Below are 15,626 nucleotides of genomic sequence, written 5' to 3'. Positions count from 1 at the left end.
AGAAGCAGTACTACTAATCTTGTTTGTTCATTCTGTAGGTACAAAGGGTGATATAAGGGGAACATGTCTTTGATAGCCGGGGATTATTGTGACTACAACATGGGAGACTATGATTGTAGTGAGGGGTTTTATGGCTATGAAGTTGAGGGAGATTGTGGGGGCTATGAAAATAGCCATGATCAAAAGTTGGGCAGATTTGAGGGTCTCGGGTTTAGGGGAGAAAATAAGGGGAATGATGTGCCTAGTGCTTATGGTGAATTTGGAGATGATGTAGGAACTCGTGATGGTTCTTATGATGAAGTTGGGGCATGTAAGGAGTCTTATACTTCCCACTTTGAACCTACATTTGGTGTTAGGTATAACCCTTTCATTCGCAAAGATTATGAGAGCTATGATGAGAGTACGCGTGCGGAGTGTGAAAGATCATATTCTTCACCTTGTAGTACTTCTTATCAAGGTCGACATGGTGTGATTGGTTATACTAGCTATAGTAGAGGTTGTCCCATGAGAAGAAGAGGGAAAGCATCTCCAAAACCGACGGGTACTCGTGTGCCTTACAATGTTGATCCAAGGAGGAGTGTACACTCCGGAAAGGTGACTATTTGTGGGATACCGGGCTGCCTTATGGTGTTGAATGATAGGTACTATGGAAACTACATTCTTCCATCCATGGTTGACTACTTGGGATTATTTCAAGAGCCTTTACTTGTTCCATACTACTTGGGCGAGTTCAAGGTTACCGAGGGGGTAAAAGTTATCTTCTCCCAATTTGATTACCATGAGGAGGTGTGATGCGATGTTTTTTTCTTAACCTACGGTAATATGAGCTTGGGTGCCGATTGGTTTGCACGACATCAAGTTCCTAACGTGAAAAATTGGCCTAATGTTGTAAGAGACCAATGGGGAAATTGCCTCATAACATACTTTCTACCCAAACCGCAAAAACAAATGCTTACCTACTCCAATCCGATTTATGATGAGAGACAACATATTGAGAGGATTAAGAGAGTGCAAGGTGGTAATCCGAGAATGAGGAAAAGAGAGGATATGTGGAGCGAAGTGAGGGGATTGCCACCAAACCGTGCTAACATTGGTTATCCTTCCATTTCTAAGGGCATTTGTGTAGGTACTAACATGGCAAGTGAAGGCGAACAATGCCAAAAGGAAGTTGCTGCCCAAGCTTGTGGAGGACCTTCACCTCACGGCATGGAAGAGTCTACTCAAGATCTTAAAGGTAAAATAGCTAACTCTTACACTTTAGTGCATGTGAATGACAATTGTGTGGCTAGTAAGCCATTGAGTGTGAGTAGTAGCTTACTTATTTATGAGTCTAATGATTCCTTACCTCTTGTTGATGATGTACATATTGTGAGTTTGGATACACTAGTTGATCCTATTGATGACGAAATTGACTCTTCTTGTAAGATTAATTTATGTCCACCTAGTTTTGAAGCCTATATGTTGAACGAAAGTACATTGTCTTGTGTAATTGGTGTTGATCAACTTGTTTGTGAAAATTGTCCCCCACTTGAGTATGTGTGTGATGTGCTTAATAGAACACAAGTAAGTGAAGTATTTGAAAATGTTGGTCAACAAAGTGGGAGTGAACCCGAGATCTCTTCTTGGGGTAGTCTTGTGTTTGAAACATCCTTGAAACTTGATATTGATCATTTAGAGTGTGAGGAACTTGCTTATTCCAAATCTGTCCGTGAGGTAGATCACACTCTCTTTAGGTGTAATATCTTGTTTGAAGATGATTTAAACACTTCTAATAAAGCTTGTGGTGAAAATGATGGTATACCTTGCCTTGGAAGCTATAGCCTATATGCTAACCCACTTTGGTGTGACAACATTCCTCCTAAAGATGGAAATCTCTTCTTGGAAGATGAGAGTACTCTTAGGGGTAAGGAATGTGTAGTTGCGGAAGTTACTTCTTATTTTACTTTGTGTGACTTTATTGTTGAGAGTACTCATAGTTATTATTGGGAAACTAGTAGGGAGTACACACATGAGGGCACCTTGGTAGAAGTCGATTTGAGTGATATCTTTCTCTACTCTCTATTTTCTTTGGATGATATGTATGCTATTATAGAGAGTATGTCGTTTAGTTTGGGTGTAGACCATGGGAAAAGGGAGTGTTGTCTAGACCCGTGTCTGTGGAAACTTTTCCCATTTGACCCCGGTGCCAAATGTAGAAATGGTGATTTTTGGTGCACCCAACTTGTTGCTTGGTCTACATGACGAGAAAAGTATCACTCTTGGTGTATCCCATAACCAAATCCTTTGTACATATTTCATTGAGTTTTTAATACTCACTTCAAAGGATTCTTGGTTATACTTCAAGTATGTACCTCCTTGGCGTGACGATGTTTATTACTGTGCTAACCCTAACCCTCACACCATGAGGATGTTGTGCTTCTTTGTCCTTTCTCTTTTTTTGCAAGGTACGGATTTGAGGTCGAATCCTTTTCAAGAAGGGGAGGATGATACAAGTGAAATGGCCGCCTTAGCTTTCAATGACATCATTCAAAGTCACTACGTGAAAAATCAAGATTTGGTCCCATGGAGGGCACGAGATCATACTTGTAGGGGTTATTTTGAGCATGCCATCAAACAAACCCGTGTGTGGAAGATTGCTTGGAGCCTTGAAGACTAGAGGACTCATGGGTTTGGACCACATTTGATGGTTCACGGTTTTGGCCCCTTTTATTAAGGTCATTTTGGTCACTTAGCCTCAATGTCATTTTGGTCTTTTAGCCTTGTCTAAATGACACTCCATTGCCACCCACCTCATTAAGGGCATTGGAGTCATTTTATCTTTCTTTTGTAATATACTATATATAGTCTATTTTAGGTCATTTCTCTTTAGTGAATGAATGATGAACATTTGAAAGACTTATTATCTCTTTGGAGAGTGCAAAACCTTAGTATAGTTCTTAGTTAGGGCTTGTAAAAGTCATCCTTAGCATAGCGCTTGGAAAAGCCAATATTGTTCTTTGCTTGGAAACGGTGGATCTTGAGGTAAGTGATTCCCTTGGTGGTCACCGTAAGAGTGTGGTGTTGTTACATTAATTTGAATCACACTTTGTTCCTAAGTCTTGTAACAAATCTATATCTCACTATCTATCCTTTTATTCTTGTAATCTTGTTATTGTTTGTAGTGGACTATTCTTGTGTCTTGTTGAATCCGAAAATTTGTGTTCTTGTCGTCATCTTGTTCTTCACAATTTGTGGCTGTTTTGGGTGTCAAATACACCTTTGTTTCTTGTATTCTTGTTGTATTTGTCGAATCCGAGTGAAGTCTCCATTTGGTACATGATTTGTTGTGATTTGTGGACTGTTTTGGAGGGTGTATTGGACTGTTTTGCGGCTGTTTCGTGTTCCTCTTGTTTGTCTTGTATCACTATGTCTCCGCTACTTTTTGTACTGGTGATGGAATATCTGTCCAGGACATTGATAAAGATGAGTGAACTCCGTGATTTCAGGTTCCACCCTATATGTAAAAGGACTAAGCTTTCCCATCTGGTGTTTGCAGATGATTTAATGATCTTTTGCAAAGGGACTGCCAACTCAGTGTCTCGGGTCATGGAAGCTTTAGATCACTTCAGCAAGGTTACTGGTTTGGAAGCGAATAGTGATAAATCCAATATCTTCTTGGCAGGTATGGACCATGAGACAAGAGCTACAATTTTGAGTAGGACGGGTTTCAAGCTAGGTACCCTGTCTATTAGGTATTTAGGGGTTCCTTTGTCATCGAAAAAATGGAATAGCATGGAATGTCATCAGTTGGTGGAGAAGATTACTAACAAGATCAACAAAGGGAATGCAAAACAACTTTCATACCCTGGCAGATTACAGATTATCAACTCTGTATTATTTTCCATATTTAACTTCTGGGGAGCAATATTTATTCTACCTCAAAAGGTTCTAAAGGAGGTGGATAAAAGGTGTAGAGAATATTTGTGGGGAAGTAGCAATGAGAAAAAGAAGATATCGTTGGTGGCATGGAATACAGTGTGTTTGCCAAGAAAATATGGAGGATTAAATGTAAAGGGATGCAAGAACTGGAATATAGCTTCAGTGGGAAAGTTGATTTGGCAATTGGCAAGGAAAAAAGATGTGTTGTGGGCGAAGTGGGTGCATGAAGTATATATGAAGAATGATGCCGACATATGGGCACACAAACCTGCCCCTACTAGTAGTTGGTACTGGAGGAAGTTGAATTCCATTAAAGTGCAAATGTTAGGATGGTATTACAGGGGCAGTACATACTAACACACACTGGTGACTACTCGGTTAATAGGAGTTACAAGGCCTTGGTGGGTATGCACCCTCGACAAAGGGAAAGTGAGTTGATATGGAGTACCATTATGATGCCGAGACACCGATTCATATTATGGTTGGCGTTTCAGAATAAGTTATTGACAAAGACAAGATTGCAAAGGTTGAATATTTCAGTAGAGGATACTAAATGTTGCCTATGTGATGATGATGTTGAGGAAACACAAGAGCATCTGTTTGGAGAATGCCAATGGATAATGGAGGTGAGCATAACTCTTCTCAATTGGCTTGGTATACACGTAAGGAAGAGGGATGTAAAGACCACTGTACAGTGGATAAATAGAAGCAACTGGCAGTGGTTTAAGAAGCATATAGTTGCAGGAATGTGGGGACCATTGATATAACACACTTGGCAAGTTAGGAACAAGAAGATTTTTCAACATATAACTACTCCTACTAGTATAGATATCTCACAGATACAACATGAACTAAGGGAGAGAATGAATATACTTAAGGAATCAAAAAGGGCCCTGAAGTGTCAAAATTGGTGTGATAGATTGTGTACATAGCTGTTTGGTTTATTAGTTAGTAAGTGTTGTTAGTTCAGGTCTAATTGGTTAACTCATGGCTCCTTTGTAGGCAGAAGGAAACCACTGGATACTCTTTGTTTGTATGCATTGTGTTAGTAATGGTAATATTTCACAGTTATTGCCAAAAAAAAGAAAAAAATAAAATAAAATAAAATATATATTTATATATATAGGCTTTATGATCGCAACAATTTTTGTCATTGCTCTTTTTGTTTGTTGTCTTGATGTTATGTGTCATCTTAGTGATTCACATGTAAAACATTTACAAATATATTACTTGCCTATTTGTATTCATGTACTTAATTCCTCTTAACTATTTTAAAAAAAGATTATTCTGCTTCCAGATTTTTTAGAGGATCAATTTGGTTTTAGTTATTACGTTGGAAATAATGAAATTTATTGCAACCAGCTAGCATTTTTGAAAACAGAATCATCCACAAATCAATTACTAAAACATATAAAAAAAGTAACAATCTTCACATAAATCTAACAATTTAGCAAACATTTGCAACAAACAAGTAATTTGGAACGAGAGATTCCGAGAACATGCTCAGCATGCAAGAAGTTGAATCTTGATCTTCTGCAGCATTCCTACAACATCTTTTATGTTAGTCCTTCTTGCCGGAGATTCAACACAACAATCTAATGCTACTTTCATGATTGATTCCATAACATCTAGCTCCTTCTGTAAGCCTTTACCTGTTGTTGTTACCAAGTTGGCATCCACGACGTCCATTACTGCATCTGGAAGTGAATAACTCACCCATTTCTTCAAGCTAAGATCTCCTTCAAACTCATTAGGCTTTCTCCTAGTAAACGTTTCCAGCAACATGACTCCATAACTATAGACGTCACACTTTGATGACACTAGTCCTTCCAGTCCATACTCTACAGTCAAACAATTCATTTAAAGATGCAATATACTTTCTAGGTGGGAAAAAAGAAAGGAGTAATCAGCAAAACCAAGAGACGTACCTGGCGCAATATACCCCAATGTTGCTAAGGTTTTAGTGTACAAATCACCCTGATCTTCACCAAGCAGTTTTGAAATACCAAAGTCGCTGAGGTGGGCAACCATATCTTCATCCAGCAAGACGTTACTAGGCTTCACGTCACAGTGAATCACAGGCAACGAGCACCCATGGTGAAGATATTCCAAAGCACATGCCACATCTATCATTATGCTTAGTCTCTGCTTGATGTCGAGGAAGTAGTTGTGCGAATACAAATACTTCTCAAGACTTCCATTTGGCATATACTCGAGCACTAAAGCCTTAAAATCAAGGTTGGAACAACTAGTGATGACTTTTACAAGATTCCTATGGCGAAGGCTGTGCAGAACTTCACATTCCCTATCAAAACTCTTGAATGCCGCATCAATTTGTAGGTTGTACACTTTAACTGCAATGGCAGTTCCACTTCTGAGAACACCTTTGTAAACAGAGCCAAAACTTCCGGAACCAATCAAATTACTCTCGCTAAGCGCATCAGTTGCTTGGAGCAATTCATAGTATGAAATTCTTTCTCTTGTAATGGCAGACAATGCATCAGTTTGTTGAGGAGCTCTTTTACCTCTTCTATACCCTATCCATACAAACACAAAAGTGATAGGAACAAATAAAAATGCTAGTCCTAGCAAAAGAAAAAGAACTAGCAATTTGTTCCTATTTGATTTGTGCTTAGATGGAGTGGGGCATGGCGGGACACTAAATCTTGAAGAAGTACACAATGCTTCATTGTGGATGAAAAACTGACTCGAGAGGTTCTTGAAAGGACCTCCCGAGGGTATTTCACCATACAATTTGTTGAAAGAAACATTGAAATACTTCAAGTATTGAAGTTTCTCCAAAGACTTAGGAATGATTCCAGATATATTGTTATGAGAAAGGTCTAGGAATTCCAAACCTACCATGTTGCTCATTGAGTCAGGTATAGCTCCTTGCAACTTGTTGTGTCTCAAAGAAAGTCGTGCCAGATTCTGCAATCCTCCAATTTCTCTTGGAATTCTATTTGAAAATTGATTCATTGACAGATCTATCAGTGTCACAGCCTTTAGATTTCCAATTTCTGGAGGTAAAGAACCTACTATGTTGTTTGACGATAAGTCAAGAACCACTAGATCATGAAGGTTCCCTAAGCTTGGTGGTATATTGGAACTCAATTTGTTGGAACCGAGATGTATCTCCCTGAGGGAAGTAATATTCCCTAAACAATTAGGAAGAGATCCTGAAAGTTTATTTTGATCCAAGAAAATATCACCCAGATGCTGCAATTTACATATATGATCACCAACAAATCCTGTAAGTTTGTTGTTACTCAAGTTGAAGCGCTGAAGCTTTCTCAAGTTGCCAATTGATGTTGGAGTAGATCCGACCAAGTTATTTCCAGAAAGATCAAGGTCTAATAAGCTGCTTAAGTTCCCAACTTCATCTGGAATACGCCCTTGGATTTTACAACTGATGGCAAAAAATGTTCTAAGAGATGTGGAAAGGTTCCCTGTGGAGGCTGGAAGCATGCCATATAGAGGGTTGAAAGATATATCAAGATATGTTAAATTTCTGCAATTGATTAAGGAAGTCAGAAAGCTTAACAATGAGTCGCTGGTTAAATTGTTTCCCCCCAAGTTTACGATTTGTAGATGAGTCAAATATCCAAGAGAATTGGGAATCAAGCCTGTGAGTTGGTTGTTAGAAAGCTCTAGAATAGTATGTTTTGAACAATTGGAGATGGAATGGGGAATAGTCCCAACAAGATTGGTTAAGTTGCCCAGAAAAAGTTGTTCAATGTTGGGTAAGATAGAACACATGTTTGGTGGGAGGCTTCCTGATAGATTATTGTGTGAAAGCTGAATTATTCTCAGCCCTGATATGTTGAAGATCTCCATATCAAGCGAACCACTAAAACTATTAAACCCAAGATTAAGTACCTCCAACTCAATGAGATTGCGTATCTCTTTGGGTATTTCACCTGTCAACACATGAAGAAAAAATGAATACAAGTGAGATGAACTATTTAACTCAATGCTTATCTATAAGAAGACTCTTGAATTTTAATTGGTTACGGAAGAAGGTGTCGGCAAGAACTCAGAAAATTATGTAATAACTATATAGTTCTTTTTCCTATTGTTATTGATCAAAGTTTTACTAAGGATGTACATATTATATATTTTTTTCTCCATTAAAGTTCTTAATTTAATTTTCTATGAATTCTGATTGTGCAGGTTTGTATTCTTATATGGACTCAAATATATAAAATGATACTTTATTAGATGTTAGCTAACTACCAATAGTAGTTCAAATTTACTGGTTATTTCTCAAAATAGATTAATTTTAAACATTAAAAGACGCTCCTTATATGGTGTTTCTTGTCATATACTTGAAGATTTATTTATAATTGTTACATTTTAGTACTCATTACATACATAAATTCATAGAATTTTAATAGTTCTAATGGATCTGTAAAATTTAACATGAGACACCATTAGAATATATATGTACCTATTTTGGCCTTTGACTCTTTGTATAATTTTCGTTTCATTAATAAAAACCAAAAAATCATTAAAAAATATATATATATATATATATATATATATATGTACCTATAAGCTTATTTCCACCAATCTCAACATGTTGCATGTTGGTTAAGTTGCCAATCTCCCGTGGTAAGAATCCACTAAGATTGTTCCTCCACAGTGACAAAAGTTGCAGCGATGAGATATTGAATATGGAGATCGGGACAGAGCCAGTAATATGATTATCCTCCATGGCTAACTCTACCAAATTAACAAGATTTCCAATTTCTTGTGGAATTATCCCTGAAATGAATGTATAATAAAATGAAATTCTGAAGTAATAAGATACAATAGTGCTATTATTCATAATATGGAACGTACCAGTGAAATGGTTCGTTCCGAGATCCAATATCTGCAGGTTACTCAATCTTCCTATTTCACTATGTATTGGTCCATCAAACTCATTTTCCGATAACCCCAACAGTTGAAGTTGTGAACAATTTGATAAGTTTGTAGGCATATGACCGCGAAGCTTGTTTTTGTAGAGATAAAGCCCTTTGAGAATTGGGAGACCATTGCATAAACCATTGGGAAGAATTCCTGATAAGCTATTGCCACTAAATGAAATGAATTCGATCCCAGAAATATTGAAAATTGTAAATGGTATAGAACCCATAAGTTGATTAAATTCTATGCCCAACCAGTTCATGTTGTGAAGATTGCCGATCCATTTTGGAATGTTTCCTTGAAGTGAATTATAAGATAATTCTAACGTCTCCAACCTTGAGGCATTCAAGAGAGAAACCGGGATATGACCTTCTAAGGAATTGAATGCCAAATTCAACATTTCAAGATTTGTAATGTTAGAAAATGAAGAGGGAAGGGAGCCGGTGAAACTATTATTCCTAAGATTAAGAAATTGAAGTTGGTGTAAGAACCCAAACCAAGAAGGAACTTCCCCTCTGAAGCTGTTAAAACTTAAATCAAGAAACTTAAGCCGACGCAAGTGTGCCATTTCTTGAGGCAAATTTCCACGGAAACTGTTGCTACCCAAGTCGAGAGAAACAAGAAATGTGAGGTTTCCAAAATCACGTGGAATTCTGCCAGTAAGAGCCATGTCAGAAAGATTCAAGGACTTCACTCTCTTGTGACGAGAGCCACAAGTGACTCCAACCCAATGGCAAACCGACGCAGCTGGAGACCAACTTTCATCGAAGAAATGAAAGGGGTCCGAAATGATTTGTGATTTCAGGGAAAGAAGAGCTAATTGATCAGTGGAGATATTAAATTGGTTCATGGCTGAACTACATATAACATAGTACTGAAGCAACAAGAGAAAAGAGGTGAAAGCAACAAGTTTCTCCATAATTGCTTATATTGGTAAGAATATTGATATGGATAGTAATGATGTGGTTTTGAGACTTTAAATAGTAAAGAGGTCTCTTTCTCTTTCTGATTTCAAAATCTACAAAAATCTTTTTTATAATAATTTTCCATACATTCTTTAAGAAAAAAGGAATATCTTTCCTTTACTCATTAATTAAGTTATCTAAAGAAACAATAAAGTAACTTTAATTCGTTTTAACGGCAGACCAAGAAAGAAGACTAAAACAGGAGTCTTCCACAAGTTTTATACCAAATGTAAGATGTTCATTAGAGGAGCAAGAATGAATTGAATAGATTTTTTTTTATTATTATCTTTGTTAGATACAGGTGAAATTCATAATTTGAGTTAACAACTTAAACAGTACTGACTGCAATATCATAATGAATAGGGATTTAGTTTTGGCAAATCAAAATTTAACTCGTGTCAGCTATAGATTTACAGGGATTTATATCATTTGATACGGAGTATAGATATATATATATGGAAAAATCTATTTAAATATCAACCACTATTATTAGGTTTGAACCAGTAATTTTGATATTACAATGAAATTAATATTGAAAATCATAGAAGTTAAACCCGTGATTTTAAAGGATTTATCGGAGTAAACCCCCGGCCTAGTTTGTTATTACTCATGTTCAAACTGTGATTATAACCAACACATAACTAACTAACAACTAATCCAAAACAGCATAAGTAATTGCACTGCTCCAATATGGATTAGCATACGCCCCACCCACCCACCCCCACCCCGTCAAGCTGGAAATCAGTAGACATGTAGCAATCCCCCAGCCTTTGGTGAGCAAATCTGCAATTCTGAATGTCTACAAGGATATTTGTCTGTATTTTATTTCCTAATGCCATGTACACATTTCACAAAAAGAAAAAAAAGAGAAGGTTAATTAATGGAAAATGCTATATTTCAATTTGGGTTTGATGCTTTATTATTTTTCATTTTCTAGGAAAACACCAAATCAAACATTAACTAATTCCCTCCATCCCCACCCCCCACCCCCACCCCCAATGATTTTATTAAGTAATAAAAAAAAGATATATTACTAGTCCATATGAAGTGAATTTTAGGGTATGACATACAGTCATACAGTTGAGAGAAAAAAAATATTAGAGGACATAATTAAAGGTTATTATTTAACATTACCTTTTTTATTATTCTCAAAATATTCTCTTAGTAATAATAAAATACTCTGATAACACTATGTGTAATTGATATACGTTTTGAATGAAAAATATGTTAGTTCCCTTTCTCGATTAAATAGGTGCTTAGTACTACTTAGAGACTAACATAAAACAAAAGTACTTGTCTTTGATTTGTTTGCTGATCATTAGGCTACCTCGGATTCTTCCCCCCAGATATTAATGAGGTGGCCGGGAATGGAGAAGGATATTTCTCGTCAATCTAATCCTGATATAGTTCCAATACACATTTTTTGACTCTCCTATAGTGTATTAGTATATTCCTTCCATTTTCCTACTAGGATAGATATTCTAACAAGAAACGACCTAGTTAGGTAGTTGGCAGCTATTTATCGTGAACTGCATCGGAAATAGTATTCAATTTCTCCTTTATGTGTTGTTTCCCTCGTATCTAACATTTCAAAATTGGATCTCAGAGGTAAACAAAGAGGTGGATCATTTGATCTTGAAATAGGTCATCCCGTTCATCCCAATCTTTAATATGATCATTTCGTCAGGTATTGCTGAATCATACGATTCTGAGCATCCTGCTTTAACATTCATTCTACGAAACCAAAACGAGACCTTTCCCTATTAGTTGAAAAGAAAGCTTTGTGTTATTTTTCTTCTCTATTTGCTTTTTGTGCGATTGTATTCTAGTTAACACACATTCTTTCCGCAACAGCCATATACCAAATATGTTGTGAAAGTTGGACCATTTAGCACTAGTGTTGGGAGGACCAATAATGCATCATAAAGAGTATTACTTGTTACTTGACTCAAATGAAAAACAAAATTATGAGACTTGTGGAGTAATAAGAAATGATTCAATTGACAAAATAATTCGGCATTTTCTCCTCTGAGTCACTTTCTGCAAGAGACTGATCTTCCAAATCATCAACGTCATTTCAAGTTTCTTCATCAACATCATTGTTTCGAGGAGTTTACCTCCAGAAAATGAAGTAGTAGTAGATGATCTTCCAAAAAAGTGAGCAAAGGGAATCAGACTAGAGTTAGACTGATAATATGGCAAAGAGACCCGGAGAGCAAAGAATGCATTTTTAGACTCGTCTCTCACACCATCAACGTGTACCAAAAAGGGACTGTGAGACACTAGTCGAACAGAACAGGAGGCATACCTGGAGCTAATTTAACTAACAGTCCATTGTTAAATTTATGGGCTTGGTATGGCCGCGAAAAGGACTCGGATACAGTGCAAAGTACATGAATTCTTGTAATCATAACTTAAGAAATTAGAACTTAACATTGAGGGGTCTAATTAACTTTTTTCTAGTCTTAATTGGTTGATTTGGAAAATCTTGAAGAATGTACTGTATTGAAAAAAGAATGTAAAAAGATAATGCAAATTATCTCTTTTCTTCACTTATCGTCATGTAAGCTGATGGGGCAGCATGACCATAGGTCACGAGTTTGAGTCGTGGAATCAGTCATTGCTATTTGTGTTGGGTAGGTTGGCTGTGTTACTATCCCTGGGGGCGATCCTTCTCCGTATCCTGCATGAATGCAAGATGCTTCGTGCACTGAGCTGCCATTTTTTATCGTATAGCATGATGATATATTGCATTTTTTGTCATTGCCCGTTATGCTTGTTGTCATGATGTTATATGTCCTGATAGTGTTTCCAATGTAAGACATTTATATTAATTGCCTATCTGTATACATAGAGTTGATTCCTCTAACAATTTAAAATAAGTTCATTCCGCTTCAAGATTTTCAAGAGGATCAATTTGGTTTTAGTTATTCAATTTAAAGACGAAAAAGTAAGATTCATAGTAACCGGCTAGCATTTCTGAAAAAGGATCTAAGGTTCATAGTAGCCAGCTAACATTTTTGAAAAAAGGAATCATCCAGAAACCAAGTACTAAAACCAAAAAAAAAAATAACGATCTTCACGTAAATCCAACAATTTAGCAAACTTTTGCGACAAACAACTAATCTGGAAGGAGAGATTCCGAGAATATGCTTAGCATGCAAGAAGTTGAATATTGATCTTCTGTAGTATCCCTACAACATCTTTCATGTTAGTCCTTCTTACCGGAGATTCAGCACAACAATCTAATGCCACTTTCATTATTGATGCCACAACATCTAGCTCCATCTGTAAGTGACTACCTGTTTGGGTTACCAAGTTGCCATCTACGACCTCCATTACTGCTCTAAGAAGTGAATAACTCACCCATTGCTTCAAGCTAAGATCTCCATCAAACTCATTAGGCTTTCTCCTAGTAAATATTTCCAGCAACATGACCCCATAACTATAGACGTCACACTTTGTTGACACTAGTCCTTCCAGTCCATACTCTACGGTCAAAACAATTCATTTAAATATGCAATATGCTTTATAGATGGAAAAAAAAAAAAAGAAAGGGATAATCAGTAAAACTAAGAGACGTACCTGGCGCAATATACCCCAATGTTGCTAAGGTTTTAGTGTACAAATCACCCTGATCTTCACCAAGCAGTTTTGAAATGCCAAAGTTGCTAAGGTGGGCAACCATATCCTCATCCAGCAAGACGTTACTAGGCTTCAGATGACAGTGGATCACAGCCGACAAGAACCCATGGTGAAGATATTCCAATGCACATGCCACATCTAGCATTATGCTTAGCCTCTGCCTGATGTCGAGGAAGTAGTGTGAATACAAATACTTATCAAGACTTCCATTTGGCATATACTCAAGCACTAAAGACTTAAAATCAAGGTTGGAACAAGTAGTAATGACTTTTGCGAGATTCCTATGGCGAAGGTTGCGCAGAACTTCACATTCCGTATCAAAGCTCTTGAATGCCACATCCAGTTGCAGGTTGAACACTTTAACTGCAATGGCAGTTCCACATCAGAGAACACCTTTGTAAATAGAGCCAAAACTTCCAAAACCAATCAGATTACTCTCACTAAGGTCATCCGTTGCTTGGACTAGTTCATAGTATGAAATTATTTCTCGTGTTATGGTAGACAATGACTGTAACGCCCCATAAAATTCGTGCAATACATTGTCTCTTATTAGCATGGGCATGGAATGAGAAACTTGGAAATATTCTAAGTGTTAAAAGACTTACTCATTTTTAGCTCGTAATCTTCAGGGATTTTATTTTCAACCTTCCCAACCTCCGTTTTTAAATTTTCTTGTTGCGTTGCGATGGGGCAAGGTCATAATACGTATTGGGTGAGTTTTGGAATTTTTGGACGTCGTTTAGGGCTTGTTTGGATGCCCAAAATAGTGGCATCATGCAATATGCATGCGTCGCATGGTCCAACGCATGGTGGCAGCATGCGATATAGCATGCGTCGCATGCTCCAGTGCGGTGGGAAATAGCATGCGACGCATGGTCTGGTGCACGCCTGGGAGTTTTTCAGCATTTAAGTTCCGTCTCATTAAGTGTAAAAGGGTATTTTTCCAACCCCTATCACCTCTAACACGGGATTTAACTCCCAAATACCCATATCATTGATATTTTTATCAAAAATTATCTAGAACACTTTCTAGGGTTTCAAAATAAAAATTCAAGTAGTTCAAGATTCAACCGTAGGTTTTCGAAGTTGATCGCTTATTTGGAATCCCCAGGTCGTAGGCTTCAATAATCACCTATTGTATTCCTAATTCGAGGTACGCGGGATTTTCCTAAAATCTCATGGGCATATAATTCATGTTTTAAGAATGGAGTTTTGAAACTTATGAATATAATCATGTTTTAGAAGTTTTGACGGTATTGTTTTGGTCTTTAGACCTCTCCCCCAAATTGATTTGAAATTATGTATATATGTATGCATGTGTTCAAGAATGATTATTCAATTGAGAGAATGAATTATAATGAATCCCTCTCTTGTTATGAGTTTTCCCATCTTCGTATGATATAAATTGTTTTGAATGCGTTCTGAAAAGCATGGTATGAAATATTTTGGGCTATTGCTATGTTTTGAATATGACTTTTGAATACGAAAGAGAAGGTTGTGAATGTTGAATATACATGAAATGAAAGAGTGCATGGTTTCGCCAAAAGCACATGACCACCAAATGTTTGATGAAAGTTTTTGCATGGTTTTGACTTGGGTTTTGGAACATGAAATCTCTTATACAAATTACATGTTTGGGTGGTCTGAAACTATATGTTTATGAAAGATCATGCTTATGACATTATGGCTCAGAAATAGGACTTGCAAGTCTTGGTATGACGATACCAAACTCAGAAAATGCCATAACAAACACAGACTAAAACAGAAATCAAACTTTATCAGATTTGCAAGTTTTAAAACCTTAGAATGATGCATGTTCATAAAAGGCTAAAATAGGGCTTAAAGAGATCTTAGGTGGTTCCCCGAAGAAGGCATGAGTCCAGATAAATCATTGACCAAAACCGTGATTTGCCAATCCGGGTATATTATATTACGCTGGCCTAGTGTCGTGTGGTGTATCAGACTCAAACACTCTAACCCTTGCGGCACACTTGGGTTGGGGGCTTCCCCACCGAGTCAATGGCGGATTCCATATAGACCGTGGAATATCAGACTTGTAAGGGAGCGCCACCTAACTCAGAAGTAATACAAAGATCAGAACTGTTTTGACAAGAATGACTTATGATTTTCGAATGATGCCCATGTGTTTCCAGAAACTATTTTATGCATGATGTTTGATGAAAATTT

At 37.1% G+C, this 15,626-nt stretch overlaps 2 protein-coding genes across 2 annotated transcripts in view; both read right to left on the bottom strand.

Annotated features, from left to right (window-relative positions):
* Positions 1 to 5,271: 5,271 nt before the first annotated feature.
* On the bottom strand, positions 5,272 to 9,765 carry LOC107868413 (probable LRR receptor-like serine/threonine-protein kinase At3g47570). The gene is made up of 4 exons (XM_047410522.1): positions 8,764 to 9,765; positions 8,470 to 8,685; positions 5,847 to 7,838; positions 5,272 to 5,759 (listed from the first exon to the last, which is right to left on the bottom strand). The coding sequence occupies exons 1-4, from the start codon at positions 9,746 to 9,748 to the stop codon at positions 5,422 to 5,424; spliced, it is 3,531 nt and encodes a 1,176-aa protein (XP_047266478.1). The 5' UTR covers positions 9,749 to 9,765; the 3' UTR covers positions 5,272 to 5,421.
* Positions 9,766 to 12,947: 3,182 nt separating this feature from the next.
* Positions 12,948 to 15,626, bottom strand: part of LOC124897832 (receptor kinase-like protein Xa21) — an 8,411-nt gene continuing 5,732 nt past the window's right edge. Inside the window, exons 3-4 of the mRNA XM_047411422.1 lie at positions 13,380 to 13,802; positions 12,948 to 13,285 (exon numbers count right to left, since the gene is read on the bottom strand). Of these exons, the coding sequence (XP_047267378.1) occupies positions 12,948 to 13,285; positions 13,380 to 13,802 (761 nt within the window). The remainder of the gene's footprint in view (positions 13,286 to 13,379; positions 13,803 to 15,626) is intronic.

This window comes from Capsicum annuum, chromosome 4, assembly GCF_002878395.1.
Source record: "Capsicum annuum cultivar UCD-10X-F1 chromosome 4, UCD10Xv1.1, whole genome shotgun sequence".
NCBI lineage: Eukaryota > Viridiplantae > Streptophyta > Magnoliopsida > Solanales > Solanaceae > Capsicum > Capsicum annuum.
This window is presented reverse-complemented; position numbering and strand designations above follow the sequence as displayed.